The sequence below is a fragment of the Mobula birostris genome, chromosome 24 (genome assembly GCF_030028105.1).
Source record: "Mobula birostris isolate sMobBir1 chromosome 24, sMobBir1.hap1, whole genome shotgun sequence".
NCBI classification, from domain to species: Eukaryota; Metazoa; Chordata; class Chondrichthyes; order Myliobatiformes; family Myliobatidae; genus Mobula; species Mobula birostris.
In genome coordinates this window covers 5,587,321-5,609,310 of record NC_092393.1, presented here as the reverse complement: position 1 = coordinate 5,609,310, position 21,990 = coordinate 5,587,321, and the positions used below count along the sequence as shown (strand labels likewise).

The 21,990-nt window shown below is 45.8% G+C and overlaps 1 protein-coding gene across 3 annotated transcripts in view; it reads right to left on the bottom strand.

The window, feature by feature from the left end:
• The window catches only part of unc13d (unc-13 homolog D (C. elegans)), a 205,838-nt gene extending 184,168 nt beyond the window's left edge, over positions 1–21,670 (bottom strand). The window contains exons 1-2 of one of the 3 annotated variants that reach the window (XM_072242643.1): positions 21,475–21,670; positions 6,248–6,304 (exon numbers count right to left, since the gene is read on the bottom strand). In XM_072242643.1, coding sequence (XP_072098744.1) covers positions 6,248–6,304 — 57 coding nt within the window. In that variant the 5' untranslated portion in view covers positions 21,475–21,670. Of the gene's footprint in view, positions 1–6,247; positions 6,305–21,379; positions 21,442–21,474 lie in introns of those variants that run through there. The other 2 variants (XM_072242641.1, XM_072242642.1) reach the window with 2 other exon arrangements.
• Between the last annotated feature and the right edge of the window lie 320 nt (positions 21,671–21,990).

Here is a 21,990-nt window from a genome sequence, read left to right as displayed (position 1 = left end):
GCATGCTTTCTTCTCACCACTGCCATCAGGAAGAAGATACAGGAGCCTCAGGACATATACCACCAGGTTCACAAACAGTTATTACCCCTCAACCATCAGGCTCCTGAACCAGACAGGATAACTACCCCCAACTTCACTTGCCCCATCACTGAACTGTTCCCACAACCTATGGACTCACTTTCAAGGACTCTTCACATCATGTTGTTGATATTTATTGTTATTTATTTATTTATTTATTTATCATTATCATCATTATTTCTTCTTTCTTTTGCTATCTGCACAATTTGTTATCCTTTGCACACTGCTTGATTACCCTGTGATGCAGTCCTTCATTGATTCTGTTACGGTTGTTGGATTTACTGAGTATGCCCTCAAGAAAATGAATCGCAGGGTTGTACATGGTGACATAGATGTACCTTGATAATAAATTTACTTTGAACCATGGTTCCCATGCATCTTAATATTCTGCAAGAGCCTATCAAGAGGTACCCTGTCAAACACCTTAGTAAAATCCTTAGCTCTACCTTTGTCCATCACCCTTGTCTCCTCATCAAAAAATTCAATCGTTAGTAAGACACTTGCCCACACAAAGCCATGCTGGCTAAGTAAGGCAATTGTTTTCTAAAAGCTCATAAATCCTATCGCTAACTTCCCTCACACCGATGTGAGACCCACCAGTCTATAGTTTACAGGATTATCCCTTGTTCTCTTCTTGATTAATGGTACAACTTTAGCTAGTCTCCAGTCCTCTTGGAGCTCGCCTGTGGCTAGAGAGGACATGAAAATATTGGTCAAGGCCCCAACAATCTCTTCTCTCGTCTCTCTCTCTCAATAACCGGGGGTATACCCCGTAAGGCCCTGTGGACCTCTCCATCTTAATTACCTTTAAGAGACCCAACACTACTTCCTCCTTTACTCCAAAATGCTTTTGCATATCAATACACTCAGCACTGATCTCCCTATCCTCCACAACCTTCTCCTTAATAAATACTCATTAAGAACCTCAGCCACATCCTTTGCATCCAAGCAAAGGTCCCCCCCGCCCCCTTATCCTCACGTGGTCGTCCGACTCTCTCCCTCGTTTTAGGTGCATGTATAGGAATGTCTGGGATTCTCTTTATTCCTACTTGCCGGTGCTTTTCATGGCCTCTCTTGACTTTCCTAATCCTTTCTTGAGTTCCTTTCTGGCTTCTTCTCAAGGGCTCTGTTTGATTCGAGCTTTCTAAGATTTACATACTTTTCCTTTTTCTTCTTGACTAAATTCATCAACTCTCTCGACATCCAAGGTTCTCTTACTTATCATCCTTGTCTGTCCTTTTGACTGGAACATACCTGTCCTTTGGCCTGTGCAGCTGGTCTTTAAACACCCTCCACACGTCGGATGTGAACTTGCCCAAAAAACAACCATTCTCAATTAACTCTCTCTAGTTCATGCCTAATGCTCTCACTCTTTGCTCTGTGACAATTTAATACTCTCTTGCAAGGTTCATACTTATCCCTATCTACGAGGGGTGATTGATAAGTTCGTGGCCTAAGGTAGAAGGAGTCAATTTAAGAAAACCTAGCACATTTCGTTTTCAACATAGTCCCGTCCTACATTTACACACTTTGTCCAGCGGTCGTGGAGCATACGGATCCCTTCTTTGTAGAAGTCGGCATCATGGACCTCCAGAGCAGAAGTCCAAGATTGGAATTTTTGATTGAATTTTTTGATGAGGAGACAAGGGTGATGGACAAAGGTAGAGCTATGGATTTTACTAAGGTGTTTGACAGGGTACCTCTTGATAGGCTCTTGCAGAATATTAAGATGCATGGGAACCATGGTTCAAAGTAAATTTATTATCAAGGTACATCTATGTCACCATGTACAACCCTGAGATTCATTTTCTTAAAGATCCACAGCAGGGGTGATTGATAAGTTTGTGGCCTAAGGTAGAAGGAGATGAGCTATACAGCTCTCATTACATGCACGTGCAGTTCAACTCTGAGTGATTATGCAGAAAGTTTGAAGTTAATAAGTTATAACGGATTTGCCTGGTGGCCGCTGATGGAGTAACAGCTCTCTGCTGGTGCTCCAACCTTCTGAAATACTACTGTTAGACGGGCTATTATGTTACTATGACTACCAAAGCAGCTTTGGAAGCTATTCAAAAGCTTACTGAGGAGTTTCAACAGTTCAGAAAAGAAGCATCAGCTGATTCTCAACAAATCAGCGCTGAAATTAAGCAAATAGGTACGAAATTAGACGATATTCAAGCAACTCTAACCGAGCAGGATAAGAAGAGAAAGGAACATGAAGAGGTTATTACCAAACTGGACGAGAGAATGGATGATTTGCAAAAGCTGAATGAGAAACAATCCAAGTCCAATGAAATACTGAGACAGAAGATTATTGATTTGGAAAACAGAAGTAGGAGGAAGAACTTATGAATCTTGGGACTTAAAGAGCAAACGGAAAGAGATAATCCTAAAGAATTCTTTGCAAACCTTTTGATGGAATTATTCCCTGATATTATAAAGTCTCTGCCTTTAATTGATCATGCTCACAGATTGCCTATCTACGGATTGACTTCAAAATCAAAACCAAGATCAGTCATTATATGTTTCCATGAATTTCAAATGAAGGACCGTCTGATTCGTGATGCCCATGGAAAAGGTATGATTGACTACCAAGGTCAGAAGATTCGTATCGTTGAAGATTTTTTCATCAGAAGTTATGGCAGAACGTGTTAAGTTTAAAACAGTTATGGTGGAGCTGTACAGCCAAAATCTTAAGCCTTCTCTTCATTTTCCAGCTCGATTAAGAATCACAATGGAAAATGGATCATTTAAATGGGTTTGTACGAAGGAGCAGGCGCAAGAATTTTTAGACTCAAAAAAATGACAGTATACGTATATTGAATAGATTAAAAATCTTGCAAAAAACAGATAGGCCATTTCCACCTCCCCCCACACCCCCCAGCAGTATCCAAAGGGGTATACTTGTTGCTGAGGGGAAAGGCCTCAGGGAAACCCTCCACTGACTGCTAACTCCTCTTACTTCTCCAGGTGGTCACCCATCTGCTAACTGAAGCCCCAGTAAAAGACTCAACCAAGAGGTTTTCAGCATCCTGGGTGATCGAGTAAATTCAGCTCCAGCTCTAGTTCCCTGACCTTGTCAGTCAGGAGCAGACTTTGGGTGCACTTCCTCAAGCTGTAGCCATCGGGGAGACTTCTAGGTACTCTGATCTTACTGGAGGGGCATTCCACCCCTTACCTACCATCCTGCCTACACTGAATTAAGGACTAAGGGGCTATAGACAACAACGAAAAGCCTGACATGTTCTTGCCTGTGCCTTCTCTCTGAAACCTTTGAGTTTTGCACTCACCTCGGTCACTTACTCAAGTCTCTTCTCGCCTAGCTTATTATTCCTTTGGCCCTAATTTCTTCAGCTCAAGTTCTTCAATCAAACAAATAATTCCAAACAACTCAGCCCCTTAGCCGTTGCCTGCTCTCACCAAAGCCAGTTGTGACAAAGTCTCCCACTCCAACAATGGCGCACCACTTACACCTAGCTTCTGTTATTGGCCCTTGCTGGGTTACAATTTCATGCTCCACAGACTAGTCCCTATAGGCCCAGCTCACTTTTAAAAGTTGGCGCGCAAAGTCCATAGGGAACTGTCTGCACGAACACCCACTGCAGAGAGATGTACCTGGCAGCAAGGCTCTGGGAGAAAGAGGAAGAAATACCTGTGGGCAGTTGCAGAGCAGAACTTGCCAAGGTCACCCGGGTGCATGGATTGAGTGGGACGTGGCCAGTGGTTCCGACAGGAACTGTAGTCACTCAGACACTGCTGGGTAACTAAGTCACAGCTTTACAGAGATCCGGTAAAACTCCAAGGTGTGATGAAGGTGGATGCCAGTGAACCCTTGGCATGTTCTAGCAATGTAGCCCAGTCACAAGTAAGATAATGTCTCTCTCACCCTATGCCAGTCCGAGCCCCAGCCTAGGAAAATGCTGCTCTCTGCAAGGGAACTCCTACATTACCAGGAGAAGCTAGATAAAATTGCTCTTTACTTTTATATTTTTGTTCATATTTTGAATACTTTCTTACAGAGTTTTAATCTGGCTTTTGGTATCGGAATTGGATTGTGAATCAGGTTTAATATCTGTGGGAAATGTCATGGAATTTGTTGTTTTGTGGCAGCAGCACACTGCAATACACAATAATAAAAACTGTAAGGTACAACTACAAGCCGAAAACCTGAGGTAGTGTTCATGGGTTCATTGTCCATTCAGAAATCGGACGGTGAAGGGGAGAGATCCATCCCTTAAACATTGAGTATGTGTCTTCAGGCTCCTGTGCCTCCTCCTTAATGGTAGCAGAGAAGAGAGCCTGTCCTGGGTGATGAGGACCTTTTTCAGGCTTGTCCTCACGGTTGGAGAAGGCATGTTGGAACTGGCAGAGTTTACAACTTTCTGCAGCTTTTTCCAATCCTGTGCAGTGGCCCCTCCACATCGGACAGCGATGCAGCCATTTAGAATGCTCTCCATGATACTTCTGTAGAAATTTGTGCAAGTCTTTGATGACGTACTAAATCTTTTCACACTCCTAATGAAATATAGTCACTATAATTGCATCAACATGTTGGGCACAATGGAAGTTCAGTGAAACCCTCTCTCACTGCTCTCCCTCTGTGATCTCTGCTGTTCTCCAACTCTTCGAACACGTGCTCACCCAGACATGCTACCACAGCCACGTATCCTTCCCGGGAACTTGTCTTCCTTACCTGCCCATCACCTCCCTCTGACGGTCCTCGCCCTCTCTCTCTTCCATGGTCTTCTGTCCTCTCTTTATCAGATTCCTCCTTCTCCAGCCCTTTATCACTTTCACTAATCAGCTTCTCAGCTCTTTACTTCACCCCTTCCCCTCTCCTGATTTCACCTAGCATCCGCCATCTTACACTTCATCCTCCCCTCTCCACACCTTCTTAGTCTGACTCCATCACCTTTCCTCTCAAGTCCCGATGAAGGGTTTTGGCTGAAATGTCGACTGTTTATTCGTTCCCATAGATGCTGCCTGGCCTGCTGAGTTCTTCCAGCATTTTGTGTGTGTTGCTTGGATTTCCAGTATCTGTAGATTTTCTCTTGTTTACAAATCTCCTAGTTCATTCATGGTGTTTGGTCTGGGCATGTCTGGTAGGTTCTTGAAGGCACATAATCAACCACACAAGTCCTGATGAAGTTGGTGACAACTGTGGCAATCTTCATTCAGATTCAAAGATGAACTCCTGAATATTGTCCTGACCCAAAGCAGCCCTTTAAGTGTTCCTCTGCCTGCTTTGACCATACCCTCTTGGTCTTCACCACTGATGCTGCAGCCTTTAGTTTCTACTAATGCACTGGGAGTAGACGTATTGCAGGTGATCGGACTTTCCAAAGTGGGGGCATGAGATGGCACGGTAAGGGACCCTGATGGTGGTATAACAGTGGTCAAGTGAGCTGCCTCCTCTGGTTCCCCTGGTGATATGTTGGTGGTAGTTGTTCATAGACTTCTTCAAGCTGGCCTGGTTAAAATCTCTCCCAATGATAGGGAAGACATCCAGGTATGCAGTTTCGTGCTTGCTGATCACACTGCTCAGATTCTCCAGTGCCTGCCTGACATTGGTCTAGGGTGGAATGTGCCCAGTGCCCGGCTGATGTTGGCCTGATGTGGAATGTGCCCAGTGCCCGGCTGATGTTGGCCTGTGGTGAAATGTTCACTGCTACCAGGATGATGGTGGAAAGTTCCTTCAGCAGATAAAATTGACGAGGTTTTGCCGCCAGATGTTCCAGGTCAGGTGAACAGGATTGAGACAGAACCTCCATGTCTACGCACTATGATGTGCGGCATAGTTTACTTATAGAACAGTTCTTATTCTTTCAATCATTGATAGTGATTTAAGTAATTTTAACATAGGTTTGTCCGGGGTGAGGTTTTGTCAGCACTGAGACCTCACTGGAGCCCTCAGGTTGGAGGCTGGGTTGCAACACATTGTTGTAACAGGACTGTGTGAGCACTACTTCACTAAGCAAAGGCAGTTTCCAGAAATACTGTCTAGGCTGGAGATTCAACATCAGAAAGAGGGACTATTGTTGCAAACTGCCTTGAAAATGTGTACTCCAACAACGCACAGGTGCATATGTACCAACAAACAAAAGCACACACACACACACACACACACAGACACACACACACACACACAGACACACACACACAGACTTACCTCTGCACTGGACAACAGCACAGAATGCATCTTCTCACTTGGGACTCGCGGCTCCATCTGTAGAATAATGTTACTAATCAGTAAGATTGATCTTTATTCAGTACCCAGCTAATCCCAAGAACACACAGAGTTTATCTTAGAAATGTTTTCTCCAGCATGACATCAACACAAAATGAGATTAAACAAAGTTATTCACCTGAGGCCCACAATCTCAGAGCCTCACCTGAGCTACGTTTTGATATTTGTGTTCTGGCATTTCCCGAGGCCTTTTCAGCATTTCCACTTAACTGTCAAATCTGGAAGGTTCTTGTATGCAGGGTCAAAAAATAATATAAAACTTTGAATCAGCCAATTTCCTTTGTCAAATTAAGGACATTTGGTTGAACAGTTGAGCAGTACTGTGACAAAGCACAACTGAAGCCCTCCCGACATCGGTTATCCCTTAACTAGCCTTGGTCATCCCTAATTACTGCTTAACTCATATCCCAAAAGAATGATAACTGTCCCTGCTCACTCATGGTTACTGGTTAATCCTAGTTGGTTGAGAAGGTCGTAACTTGCCTTGGTTATTATCTACTATTGGTTATAGTTGTCCATAATCACTGTTTACCTAGAGTCACTGACCTATCCCTTATTTCTTGAGATGGTATTAACTGGCCTTGGCTACCAGCAGTTATCGGTTTGTCCAACAAGGCGAAAACAGGTTTTAGTTATCCCGAGTCTTTGGTTATCCCTCCTTGCCCAAAATGGTGGTAATTGACTTTCAATATGCCTAACGGAGGAGAAGCTGGCAGCACGACACAGCTTGCGCGGTCAGTCCGGTGAATGATTAGATTATGAGGACACGCAGTCCTCTTTTATTGTCATTTAGTAATGCATGCATTAAGAAATGATACAATATTCCTCCGGTGTGATATCACAAAACACAGGACAGACCAAGACTGAAAAAACTAACAAAACCACATAATTATAACATATAGTTACAACAGGGCAACAATACCATAACTTGATGAAGAAGTCCATGAGCACAGTAAAAAGTTCAAAGTCTCTCAAATGTCCCACATCTCACGCAGACGGAGAGAAGGAAGAAAAACTCTCCCTGCCATATCCAACCACAGTCTGACTCGGAGTCATCCGAAAACTTCGAGCTCTGAGCAGCTCTCCGACACTGAGTACTCAGCGCCATCTTTATCCGAACGATTCGACCTCCTTCTCGGTCGCCGACAGCAGGCAAGGCCGGGGATTTTGAGGCCTACCCTCCAAAAGATTCCCGACCGCGCAGTAACGACAGCAACGAAAGAGCTTTTCACAAATTTTTCCAGATGTTCCTCTGTGCTTTCACGTCTGTCTCCATCAAATCAGAATTGTCCACGGCCCCTATTTAACAGAATGATATCTGTAATCTGTCAAGTAGGGTGCCGTGCACAATCCTGATTTGATGGAGACAGACGTGAGAGAACGGAGGAACATCTGGAGAAACTTCTGAAATGCCTGTTTCGCTGCTGCTGCTACTGTGTGATCCAGAATCTCTGGAGGGGAAGGCCCCAAGTCCTCAGCTTTGCTTGTTGCTCGGCGGCCGGGGTGAGGTCGAAGCACTTGGCGGAGATGGTGCTCGGTGTCGAAGGGCTGGTCAGAGGCTCGAAGCTTTCGGACGGACTCAGAGTCGGCTGTGGTCGGGTGCTTCCAATGCATCGACAGTTGTCGGTGCCTGGAGGTTTATGGCAGGGAGAGTTTCTCCTTCTGCCGCCTGCTATCGGGGACTATTGGGAGTTGATCAGAACTTTGAGACTTTTTTTTACCATTCCCATGGTCCGCTGTTTATCAAATTATGGTATTGCTTTGCACTGTTGTAACTATATGTTATAATTATGTGGTCTTGTCAGTGTTAGTCTTCGGTTTGTCTTGGTTTTTTTGTGATATCACTCCGGAGGAACATTGTATCATTTCTTAATGCATGTATGCATTTCTAAATGACAATAAATGAGGATTGAGTGTCCTTATAGTCTAATCTAATCTAATTATTGATTTGTTCCCTGGTTATCCAAGAAAGTGGTAACATGTCTCAGATATCAGTGTCACCTGAGGTGGTGGTACTGTAAGTGCCCCTGTTTCAAGTTATCTGGAAGGTGCCATGGTTATCATATTATTAGTTATTCTAGTTACCTGAAAAGATCCTTACTGGCCTCAGATATCGCTATCTATAATTGCCTAAGAAGATGATAACTGGTTTGGTTATTGCCAATAATTGATTACCATAGTTGCCTGAATTGGTGATGACTGTCCTTGGTGATCCCCAATGAATGACTGTCCCTAGTTTGCAAGATATTGCTCATTGAGTCATACAGCACCAAAAGAGTCTCTTCGGCCCACACTGTCCATACCAATCATCGCCATGCACTAAATCCATGGTACCAAAGTCAGGCTGCAGACTCTGTGCCTTGATTCATGTGCTCATCTCATGCTTTTAAATGTTGTGAGAGCCTCTGTCCCACTACACACTCAGGCAGGTTCCAATAACCGCCAGGGTGAAAAAAGTCTTCCTCGGATCTCCTCTAAGACTGTCTTCCTTACTCTAAACCTATTCCCTCTAGTTTTAGACAGCACTGACAAGGTGAAAAGATTCCTTCTTTCTATGCCCCTCATAATTTTCTACCTCCATCAGGTCCCCTCTCAGGGAAAACAAACCCAGCACACTTATTGCTGAAACTGTCCGGCCAGCGAGAATCTGGGGAGGGGGAGAGGAGGGGACGTCGACTCAGACCATGAGAGGCCTGCGTCGGACATTTTCATGCCTTACAAGACACAGATTGGAAGTCTGTGTGGGGCGCCACTCCTTGCACAGACACTAGAGCAATGTGTGGTTAAATGCCTTGTTCAAGGACACAAACACGCTGCCACAGCTGAGGCTCGAACTAGCGATCTTCAGAACACCTTAACCACTTGGCCACGTGCCCAACACAGTGAGAATCTGACACTATATCATCTCCAGCAAAACGTATCTTTCCTATCATGTGGTGACCAGAAATGTGCACAGTCCTCCAACTGTGGCTTCACCCATGTTTTACAAAGTTGTACCATAACCTCCCTATTCTTATATCCTGTTCCCCAAACCAGTGAAATCTCATATGCCTTCCTCACGATCATATCTACTTGCATTGCCACCTTCAGGGAATCATGGCCTTGTCCACCAAGGTCCCTCTATTGCTTAATATTCTCCAGAGTTCTGCTAGTCATTGTGTATGTTCTACCATTATCAGTCCTCCCAAAATCTATCAGGATTAAGTTCCAATTGCCCTTGTTCTACACCAACTGTTCAATATCATCCTGTTACTTTTAAAACTATCAAAGCTACTGATTATAAACTTACTAATCATACCTCCGACATTGATATCCAAAACAATTAATGTACATTCACAGCACAGGAGCAGGCCGTTCGGCCCATAATGCTGTGCTGAACCCACTGAAAACCAAATCAAAAACACCCAAATAACTAAACTCTCCTACGTGCACCATGTATCCCTCCATCTTCCTCAAATCCATGTGCCTATCAAAACAACTCTTAAAAACCTCTTATGTATTTACCACTACCACATACTAGAAAGTGCATTCCAAGCATCCACAACTTTAAGTAAAAAAAAACTTTCCCCTCACATCCCCCTTAAATCTACCCCCTTTCGCCTTCAATACATGCCCCCTGGAATTAAACATTTCAACCTTGGGAAATATTATTCGCTGTCCACTGTATCTAGGCCTCTCATAATCTTGAAAACCTCTGTCAGACCTCCCCTCAGCCTCCAGAGGGCTCTGAAGAAAACACCCCAGGTTTATCCAGTCTCTCAAGATGGCACATGCCCTCTAAACCAGGCAGCATCCCGGTAACACACATCCAAGTTGCTGGTGAACGCAGCAGGCCAGGCAGCATCTCTAGGAACAGGTACAGTCAACGTTTCAGGCCGAGACCCTTCGTCAGGACTAACTGAAGGAAGAGCTAGTAAGAGAATTGAAAGTGGGAGGGGGAGGGGGAGATCCAAAATGATAGGAGAAGACAGGAGGGGGAGAGATGGAGCCAAGAGCTGGACAGGTGATTGGCAAAAGGGATACGAGAGGATCATGGGACAGGAGGCCCAGGGAGAAGGAAAAGGGGGAGGGGGGGAAAATCCAGAGGATGGGCAAGGGGTATAGTCAGAGGGACAGAGGGAGAAAAAGGAGAGTGAGAGAAAGAATGTGTGCATAAAAATAAGTAACAGGTGGGGTACGAGGGGGAGGTGGGGCCTAGCGGAAGTTTGAGGTCAATGTTCATGCCATCAGGTTGGAGGCTACCCAGACGGAATATAAGGTGTTGTTCCTCCAACCTGAGTGTGGCTTCATCTTTACAGTAGAGGAGGCCGTGGATAGACATGTCAGAATGGGAATGGGACATCTATCCACGGCCTTCTCTACTGTAAAGATGAAGCCACACTCAGGTTGGAGGAACAACACCTTATATTCCGTCTGGGTAGCCTCCAACCTGATGGCATGAATATCGACTTCTCTAACTTCCGCTAATGCCCCACCTCCCCCTCGTACCCCATCCGTTATTTATTTTTATACATACATTCTTTCTCTCTCTCTCCTTTTTCTCCCTCTGTCCCTCTGAATATACCTCTTGCCCATCCTCTGGGTCCCCCCCCCCTTGTCTTTCTTCCCGGACCTCCTGTCCCATGATCCTCTCGTATCCCCTTTGCCAATCACCTGTCCAGCTCTTGGCTCCATCCCTCCCCCTCCTGTCTTCTCCTATCATTTTGGATCTCCCCCTCCCCCTCCCACTTTCAAATCTCTTACTAGCTCTTCTTTCAGTTAGTCCTGATGAAGGGTCTCGGCCTGAAACGTCGACTGTACCTCTTCCTAGAGATGCTGCCTGGCCTGCTGCATTCACCAGCAACTTTGATGTGTGTTGCTTGAATTTCCAGCATCCGCAGAATACCTCGTGTTAGCATCCTGGTAAACCTCTTCTGCCCCCTCTCCAAAGCCTACACATCTAGAACTGTATGCAATACTCCAGATGTGGCCTAACCAGAGTTTTATAAAGTAGCAACAGAACCTCCTGACTTTTGAACTCAATAACTTGACTAATAAAGCAAGTATTCCATAAGCCTTCTTAACCACCTTATCGATCCGTGCAGCCACTTTCCAAGAGCTATGAACTTGAATCCCAAGATCTCACTGCTCAGTAACACTGTTAGGGATCTTGTGCTTAACAGTGTACTGTCTCCTTGCAATTGCCCTATAAGGTGCAGCACCTCATTCATCTGTGTTCAACTCCATCTGCCATTTCACAGGCCATATCTCCAACTGGTCCACATCATGCTGTATTATTTGCAAGTCTTCTACACTATCCACAACTCCACCAACCTTGCTATCATCCACAAACTTACTAACTTCCCATCTACATTTTCATCCAGGTCGTTTATAGGCATCACAAACAGCAGAGGTCCCAGCACTGATCCCTGCAGAACACCACTAATTACAGACATCCAGCTCGAATAAAAACCTTCAACCACCACCCTCTGTCTTCTATATGCAGGCCAGCTCTGAATCCAAACAGACAATTCGCCATGGACCCCATGCATCTTAATCTCCTAGATTAGCCTCTCATGACGGACTTTGTCAAATGCCTTACTAAAATCCATGTAGACAACATCCACTGCTCTACCCTCATCAATCTCTCTCGTCACCTCGTCAAAAAAACTCAGTCAAGTTAGTAATATATGACCTGCTCTGCACAAAGCCATGTTGGCTCTCCCTAACTGGGCCAAATGCTCATATATCCTATCCCTAAAAAATTTTCTCCAGCAACTTCCCCACAACTGACGTGAGACTCTCCGGTCTATAGCTCCCAGAATTTTCCCTTGTTCCTTTCTTAAATAGAGGTACAACATTAGCAACTTGCCAGTCCTCAGGGACCTCACCTGTGGCTAGAGAGGGCAGAAAGATCCTGGTCAAAGGCCCAGCAATCTTGTCTCTTGCCTCCGTCAGTAACCTGGGGTAAATCCCATCAGGCCCTGGGGACTGGTCCACCTCAATACTCATTAGGAGGCCCAACACTTCCTCCTCCTTGACCTATAAATGCCCTAATGTATTTACACACTCGGCACTGATATCCCCGTCCCCCATATGATTTTCTCTGGTAAATACTGAAGCAAAGAACCTCACTCACATTCTCTGCACTCAAGCCAATATTCCCCTTTGTCCTTGAGTGGCCCCACCCTCTGCCTAGTTATTCTCTTACTCTTGATGTATGTAGAGAATGCCTTGGGATTCACCTGAATCCTACTTGCCAAGGGCTTTTCATGGCCCTTCCTGGCTTTCCTCATTCCTTTCTTTAGTTCCTTTCTGGCTTCTTTATGCTCGTGTGCTTTGTTTGATCCTAACTTCTGAAGCTTTACACACCTTCCTTTTCCTTCTTGACAAAATTTGTCACCTCTCTGGACATCCAAGCTTCTCTTATCTTTCCATCCCCATCCTTCCTTCTAACAGGAACAAATCTTTCCTGCACTCTGTGCAATTGATCTTTAAACACCCTCCGTATGTCTGATGTGAACTTGCTAAAGAAAAGGTGTTCCCAATTAAGCAACACACATCCAAGTTGCTGGTGAACGCAGCAGGCCAGGCAGCATCTCTAGGAACAGGTACAGTCGACGTTTCAGGCTGAGACCCTTCGTCAGGACTAACTGAAGGAAGAGTGAGTAAGGGATTTGAAAGTGGGAGGGGGAGGGGGAGATCCAAAATGATAGGAGAAGACAGGAGGGGGAGGGATGGAGCCCAGAGCTGGACAGGTGATAGGCAAAGGAGATATGAGAGGATCATGGGACAGGAGGTCCAGGGAGAAAGACAAGGGGGAGAGGGGGAAAAGCCCAGAGGATGGGCAAGGGGTATAGTGAGAGGGACAGAGGGAGAAAAAGGAGAGAGAGAGAAAGAAGGTGTGTATAAAAATAAATAACAGATGGGGTACGAGGGGGAGGTGGGGCCTAGAGGAAGTTAGAGAAGTCAATGTTCATGCCATCAGGTTGGAGGCTACCCAGACGGAATATAAGGTGTTGTTCCTCCAACCTGAGTGTGGCTTCATCTTTACAGTAGAGGAGACCATGGATAGACATGTCAGAATGGGAATGAGATGTGGAATTAAAATGTGTGGCCACTGGGAGATCCTGCTTTCTCTGGCGGACAGAGCGTAGATGTTCAGCAAAACGATCTCCGGGTCTGCGTCAGGTCTCGCCAATATATAGAAGGCCACATCGGGAGCACGGGACACAGTATATCACCCCAGCCGACTCACAAGTGAAGTGTCGCCTCACCTGGAAGGACTGTCTGGGGCCCTGAATGGTGGTAGGGAGGAAGTGTAAGGGCATGTGTAGCACTTGTTCCGCTTACAAGGATAAGTGCCAGGAGGGAGATCAGTGGGGAGGGATGGGGGGACGAATGGACAAGGGAGTCACGTAGGGAGCGATCCCTGCGGAAAGCAGAGAGAGGGAGGGAGGGAAAGATGTGCTTAGTGGTGGGATCCTGTTGGAGGTGGCAGAAGTTACGGAGAATTATATGTTGGACCCGGAGGCTGGTGGGGTGGTAGGTGAGGACCAGGGGAACCCTATTCCTAGTGGGGTGGTGGGAGGATGGGGTGAGAGCAGATGTGCATGAAATTAATTCCCAATCAATGTTTCTAAGTTCCTACCTAATGTGCTTTTAATTTGCTATCCTCCAATTTAAGACTCTCTTCCACAAGGACCTTATCTAGAGCTATCCTGAAAGTGCAGGAGTTGTGGTCACTGATCCCGAACTGCTCACCCACTGAAAGGTCAGTCACTGGGCAAACTCATCACCCACACCAGGCCCAGTACAGTTCCCCCTCTCATTGGACTGTACACAAACCGATGCAAGAAACTTCCCTGGATACACTTAACAAAGTCTGCCTCATCTAAACTCCTTACACCAAGGCAGCCCCAGTTTATATTAGGGAAGTTGAAATCTCCCATGACAACAACCCTATTATTTTTTACACATTTCCTTAATCTAATTACGTATTTATTCCTCAATGTCCCAGTGGCTATTAGGGGCTCTGTAGTACAATCCCATCAGTACTAGTGCACCCTTCCTATTCCTGCGTTCTACCCAAATGTCTGAACCCTCCATTACATCTCCCTTGAGTGCAGTTGTGATATTGTCCCTGATTAGTAGTGTAACTCCACCCTCTCTAGCTTTTTTAAAATTTCATAAAACATGCTACATTAATCACCCATTCCTGCTCCCCTCTCAACAATTTTCAGTAATGGCCACAACATCTAGTTGTATGTACTGATCCATGCTCGAACCTCATCAGCTTTATCCATTACACACCCAGCTGTTGTGAAATGTTGTTCTTGTGGCAGCATTTCAGAGAAATACATTAACAAAGCTTTACATTACAATAAAAAATAAAACAAATAAATTCTGCAAAAAAGGAATAGTGAGGTAGTATTCACATGTTCATGCAACTTGCCTTGGTTATCTCTCGCTGTGGTTATCCCTGTCCGATTGTAACTGGCCTCGAACCACTGTAGTGTTTAGCCACTTGGTCTGCCACAATGGCAGGAAAAAGAATTCTACAACCTTGTCCAAGTGATGAACAGCATGAGCCACAGCCTCATGGAACTGCTGCCTCACAGTGCCAGAGACCTGCATTCAATCCTGACCCTCTGTGCTTTCTGTGTGGAGTTTGCACAACCTCCCTGTGACCACAGGGCATTCATAGAACAGTACAGGCCCTTCAGCCCACAATGTTGTGCCAACCCTTAAACTCTGCCTCCCATATAACTCCCACCTTAAATTCCTCCATATACCTCTCTAGTAATCTCCTAAACTTCACTAGTGTATCTGCCTCCACCACTGACTCAGGCAGTGCATTCCACACACCAACCACTCTCTGAGTAAAAAAACCTTCCTCTAATATCCCCCTTGAACTTCCCACCCCTTACCTTAAAGCCATGTCCTCTTGTATTGAGCAGTGGTGCCCTGGGGAAGAGGTGCTGGCTGTCCGCTCTATCTATTCCTCTTAATATCTTGTACACCTCTATCATGTCTCCTCTCATCCTCCTTCTCTCCAGAGAGTAAAGCCCTAGCTCCCTTAAATTCTGATCATAATGCATACTCTCTAAACCAGGCAGCATCCTGGTAAATCTCCTCTGTACCCTTTCCAATGCTTCCACATCCTTCCTATAGTGAGGCGACCAGAACTGGACACAGTTCTCCAAGTGTGGCCTAACCAGTTTTATAGAGCTGCATCATTACCCCACGACTTAAACTTGCATCCCTCGACTTATGCAAGCTAACACCCCATAAGCTTTCTTAACTACCCTATCTACCTCTGAGGCAACTTTCAGGGATCTGTGGACATGTACCCCCAGATCCCTCTGCTCCTCCACACTACCAAGTATCCTGCCATTTACTTTGTACTCTGCCTTGGAGTCTGTCCTTCCAAAGTGTACCACCTCACACTTCTCCGGGTTGAACTCCATCTGCCACTTCCCAGCCCACCTCTGCATCCTATCAATATTTCTCTGCAATCTTCAACAATCCTCTACACTATCCACAACACCACCAACCTTTGTGTCATCTGCAAACTTGCCAACCCACCCTTCTACCCCCACATACAGGTCGTTAAAAAAAAAATCACAAAAGTAGAGGTCCCAGAACAGATCCTTGTGGGACACCACTAGTCACAATCCTCCAATCTGAATGTACTCCCTCCACCACCACCCTCTGCCTTCTGCAGGCAAGCCAATTCTGAATCCACCTGGCCAAACTTCCCTGGATCCCATACCTTCTGATTTTCTGAATAAGCCTACTGTGTGGAACCTTGTCAAATGCCTTACTAAAATCCATGTAGATCACATCCACTGCACTACCCTCATCTATATGCCTGCTCACCTCCTCAAAGAACTCTATCAGGCTTGTTGGACATGATCTGCCCTTCACAAAGCCATGCTGACTGTCCCTGATCAGACCATGATTCTCTAAATGCCCACAGATCCTATCTCTAAGAATCTTTTCCAACAGCTTTCCCACCACAGACGTAAGGCTCACTGGTCTATAATTACCCAGACTATCCCTTCTACCTTTTTTGAAAAGGGGGACAATATTCACCTCCCTCCAATCCTCCGGTACCATTCCCATGGACAACGAGGACATAAAGATCCTAGCCAGAGGCTCAGCAATCTCTTCCCTTGCCTCGTGGAGCAGCCTGGGAATATTCCATCAGGCCCCGGGAACTTATTGGTCCTAATGTATTTTAACAACTCCAACACCTCCTCTCCCTTAATATCAACATGCTCCAGAACATCAACCTCACTCATATTGTCCTCACCATCATCAAGTTCCCTCTCATTGGTGAATACCAAAGAGATTATTCATTGAGGACCTCGCTCACTTCCACAGCCTCCAGGCACATCTTCTCATCTTTATCTCTAATCGGTCCTATCTTCACTCCTGTCATCCTTTTGTTCTTCACATAAATGAAGAATGCCTTGGGGTTTTCCTTTACCCTACTCGCCAAGGCCTTCTCCTGCCTCTTTCTTGCTCTCCTCAGCCGCTTCTTAAGCTCCTTTCTTGCTTCCCTATATTTCTAAATAGACCCATCTGGTCCTTGCTTCCTAAACCTCATGTATGCAGCCTTCTTCCACCTGACTAGATTCTCCACCTCACTTGTCACCCATGGTTCCTTCACCCTACCATTCTTTACCTTCCTCAACGGGACAAATTTATCCCTAATATCCTGCAAGAGATCTCTAAACATCGACCACATGTCCACAGTACATTTCCCTGCAAAAACATCACCCCAATTCACACCCGCAAGTTCCAGCCTTATAGCCTCATAATTTGCCCTTCCCCAATTAAAAATTTTCCTGTCCTCTCTGATTCTATCCTTTTCCATGATAATGCTAAAGGCCAGGGAGCGGTGGTCACTGTCCCCCAGATGCTCACCCACTGAGAGATCTGTGACCTGACCCGGTTCATTACCTAGTACTAGGTCTAGTATGGCATTCCCCCTAGTCGGCCTGTCAACATACTGTGACAGGAATCCGTCCTGGACACACTTAACAAACTCTGCCCCATCTAAACCACTGGAACTAATCAGGTGCTAATCAATATTAGGGAAGTTAAAGTCACCCATGATAACAACCCTGTTATTTTTGCACCTTTCCAAAATCTGCCTCCCAATCTGCTCCTCGGTATGTCTGCTGATACCTGCTGCTCCCTTTTCTTTCCACAGTCAAAGCTGTGCAGGTCGGCTGCTGAAGATTGTTCTTAGTGTGTGGGTGAATCTGGGGGTCGGGGTGGGAGCGGAGATGATGGGAATGCGGAGAATAAATAAGAGATTTAATGTGGGCATGTTAATGGTCAGTGCAGACTTGATGGGCTGAAGGGTCTATTTCTGTGGCTATCTTTCTATGACTCTGATTTACTGCAAGTCAGGACAGTGGGAGCTTGGAGTGATGATTCTTCCAGCATCCCGACCTCCAGCCCTGCCACCAATATTGCAGCTCATAGGCGTCTCAGTGGGAAGGGTCTCAGAAACAGCAGCGACCACTGAATTGTTGAGATGTATGGCAGGCGCTGCATAAATTCTGACACAATGCAATGACATAGTCCCACCACAGATCACTCAGAGAAATGGCAATGCAACAAAGAAAGAATATTAAAGCGGTAATATCATGCAAACCATAACTCCTAATGTGTACTTTATAACAATGTGGTTCCTTAAGGATGTTATCGCTGGGGGAGGGAGGGTGGTAATGGGGACAAGCCCCCGCTCCTAATGGCGTGCCTCTCGAACAGCCCCTGACAACCGAGTCCATCTCCGGGCCTTCATGTGTGGCTTAGCTACTAAGCCCAGCAGAACTGTTTCTGCTGACAGGAGAAGGGGCAAAGGTGGATTACTGGTGCCTTAAAACCAGTGGCTTCAGGCAGATGATATTTTCAGCTGTGGTTGGCAGCTCATCTAGGAGAAGGAAAACTCTTTATCTCGAACCTCTGCTGCCTTTTGGCTATACTCACTCCTGGGGAAGGCTTCAGGAGTGAACCCAGAGGGGAAATATCTGGAGCGGGAATCCCTAAGGCAGTCTTACATTGAGCTCAATGCTGACCGGCAACTCCTGCAACGCTGCTGTCCCTTTGGGTTTATCAGATGTATGAAAAGGGGGAGCTTGCTCTCCATATCGTACTGCCCAGGCTTAAGGACCTAGACGGCTGGGATGTAACATCTGTGGCTGATCCGGACCGACCAACAGAGGCCTCACCATGATAAAGTAATTACCCTAAAGCATTAATTCAGCTTCTTTCTGCACGGCCATTTCTGAGCTGTTGGACAGTTCCAGAACATTCTGCTTTCATTTCACCAGGGGATAACACTTCAATACAGCATGCACAAAAGCAATGCCCCAAAACAGCTGACAAAGGAATACCTTAACCCGTTGATAATGCTCTAATGGTACAAATTAATACTCCAGCTGGTAATATTCAGTAATAGTGGCCCACAGAGGGTACTGCAAACCGGGAAGTGTACTGCAGAAAAGCAGGTTTGAACTCCACCCAATCACATTCAGATCAGGTACACTACCTGTTACAACATTGCTGACAACTTCCCCCATGTGTTGTCACGAAAGAGATTCTAGCAGAAACATGGGTGGAGGACATATTCTCCAACAGGGATAATCCCATGGGAGGCTCCAAGTTCTGAACCCACCTCAAAGGTTTATTCAACAGTCAGGAATTCAACGCACAATAGAGTCTCATAGAGCCTACTGCCCACCACCAACCCCAGACAGTACTTTCAGCAGAGCTCTATCTGCCTCTCAACTACCTGGACACATTGCCCTGCGCCAAGGGAGCTGCTGGATGTTCTGGACAATCTTTAGTTCCCAATAAATAATTGCACTAGTTTGTGGGAGTTTGCTGTGCACTAATTGTCTGTCATGTTCCCTATGTTACAGGTGTAACTACCCTGCAGAAGTACTAATGAGCAGATTGCAGAAGGTTCTGTGAAAATACTGATTCTCCCTCTTCTTCATCTGAAGTAGGTACAAGTTGATGTGGGTTCAGTAGCCAGTGGCATTTACCGGCACAGCTCAGAACGCCCCAAGGAGTTGAGTTAGCTGCTGCCAGCCGCAGAAGGGGAGAACAGTCCCCCAGGCTTTCAGCTTCTGGACCCATGCACTGACTGCTGCTGGTGCAGCTGTAAGGGCAGAGTGTAACCAGTGGCCCACTGATGATCACACTCCATACGAGGGCTCACACAAGTACAGCACCCATTGCACATAGCACACAGCAATATGGAAAGTCCAAGCTGAGCTTACTGTCATATGCACAAGTACATCTCTGTAGGGTGCACTGGAAAAACTCACTTGCAGCAGCGTCTAACCCTCTGATAACAAAGATTCACAACAAAGTCCTGGACAACAAGGTTCAGAGACGGCAGATATTAATGCTGACAACCACCACCACCACCTTCAATGTGCCAGGAAAGTCTTTGTTTGAATGAGAAAAATGATTTTTAAATTTAAAGATGAACACCTCAGATCTGACACAAAACTCATGCTCTCCTAGGCAGAAGTGATCTTTGCCTTTCTATAAGCATTTGAGAACTGGACTACCTACTTACACTTTGATGAAAAGTACCACCAAACTCCGGCTCTCAAAGCCCTCTGAGTTCACTGAAAGGGTAAACAAACTAATATCCATGTCCTCTCCCAAGATCAGCAGCCCCAAATTCAAGGCCTTATTTACTCTGTCAAGATGGTGGGCCTCGTCTGTACACCCAACACTGGACTCCTAAAACAGGCACGATTCTGAACTCTGCCAGGGCAGCAGATTATCAGGCAGACCAAAGATTATGCTCAAAGCTTCCAGTGAGGAACAGCATAATCCCTTCCATCTGCTGGGAACATGACCACTCAGCGTGGAGAAGTGTCATCCAGGGTGCACTGAGAATGTAGACTCCAGCCATCCACAGTACATAGAGGCCTTGCACGAGTGGCAAAAAGCTTCCCACCCTCTCATCCTGTCAGGCACCTCCTGCCCCACCTGTGGAGGAATCAACACCTTCCACGCTGGCTTCATTAGCCATTTCAGAACCCACAAGAGTGGGAATGAGCCATCCTCGATCCTGAGAGACAATTCAAGAAGAAGAGAAGACAAAAAGACACCGAGGTTAATGTGATTCACCTTATAACTTCACTGTTGTCATCCTGTACATGAGTAATGGATTGGTAACTAACCATAGCAATTAACGTCCATTAATTAACCTAGCCAAGGCCTGGACACAAGAACACAGGCCCGATCACTAATTAATCTGCATTCTAAGTTCACCCAGCTAATGGTCAGGAATCAGGGAATGGGAATGAGATTTTGGATGGCAACAAATGGCTTAACCATTGACTTTCAATGAAATTCCTTCTCCTAATCACTGCTCAGCGAACTTGTCAGTCTCCTTTCATTCTTTGTCCACATGCATGCGTTCAATAACACTGTCCTGTGGTGTGGCCAGCTTCCACATGTCTAGCATTAGCAGCAAAACTGCTGAGAGATTCACTTCAGAGACCCCTCACCCGACTTGACCAGAATGAAACGCTGTCCAACCTCAACCAGTACCTACAGAAATCAGCTCAAATCAACTCGTCACGTCACCCCTCATTCTGATCGGGAAATTGAGAGCTGAATTAGGACTGGTGCTTACATTCAGCCCTCAAGGACTGCTGTGTCAGAACCACCCATCTCAGCTCTGTCTTGAAGCATGTTCTGTAACTGCCTGCAATGTTTCACCTTCTCACTGTATTTATTCCTTCCATTTGTCAATGCTCACTGCCATTACCCAATGAAAATTATTAACTAGCATTCAGTGTATTCCTAAACCTCATGCATGAAGCAGCTGATTAGCACTTAACCAATGCACCAAGAGATGTCAAATTCCAGAGCAGCAACAGAACGTCTGTGAGATACTGGCCTATCCCTTTCCCCCTCATGCAAGAAGTCAGGCAACTCAATAGGAGAGGGAGTTTACTTTCTGGGTTACGAATCCGGAGCCCAAACCCAACCAGCACATCTCAGAGGACGAGTAACACTTACCCCACCACCAATATCTCTGTCCCAAATGAAAGCTTGCAACTCAATATTCAGTCAGCACGGACCCAGTACAAGACTGTCAGTGTACGGCAACTTACTCTGCTTGGTCAGGTGGGTGCAAGGAAAGCAATAGGCTCTTCTTAAAATCGACAGCGGCAAATGAGGCATTCGAATGGATATCTACGCTGACCACAGCTCCTTCAATGCGGGATCATCTACTGATGAAGAGAACATGACTCACATTGTAGTAAGTGGCTAATGGTCCCGTTGACAGTCAGAAACGCAGGCAGTCAGTTGAGAGTGTTGGCTTGTGACATACTTTCCATCATCAGCGGAAACCACAAACCTATCTTTGCTGAAATGTTAAGCTACATAGGAAATGTAAGCTGCACAGTAGATGCTGAGCACATGTGACACATGAGGTTGGGGGGGCGGGGGTGGGGGTGCAAACTGCACCTTCCTGCTATTAATCAACCTTCTGGAGAAACCTTTCATTGCCCAATTTCCTTGCTTGATGAAACTGTCCTGCCACTGATCCCCAGCCCTGCCTCCTAAGATCAAGAGCAAGATTATCTGCAGGCTGCTGCAGCAAGAAGAGTACAGTTGAAAGTGAT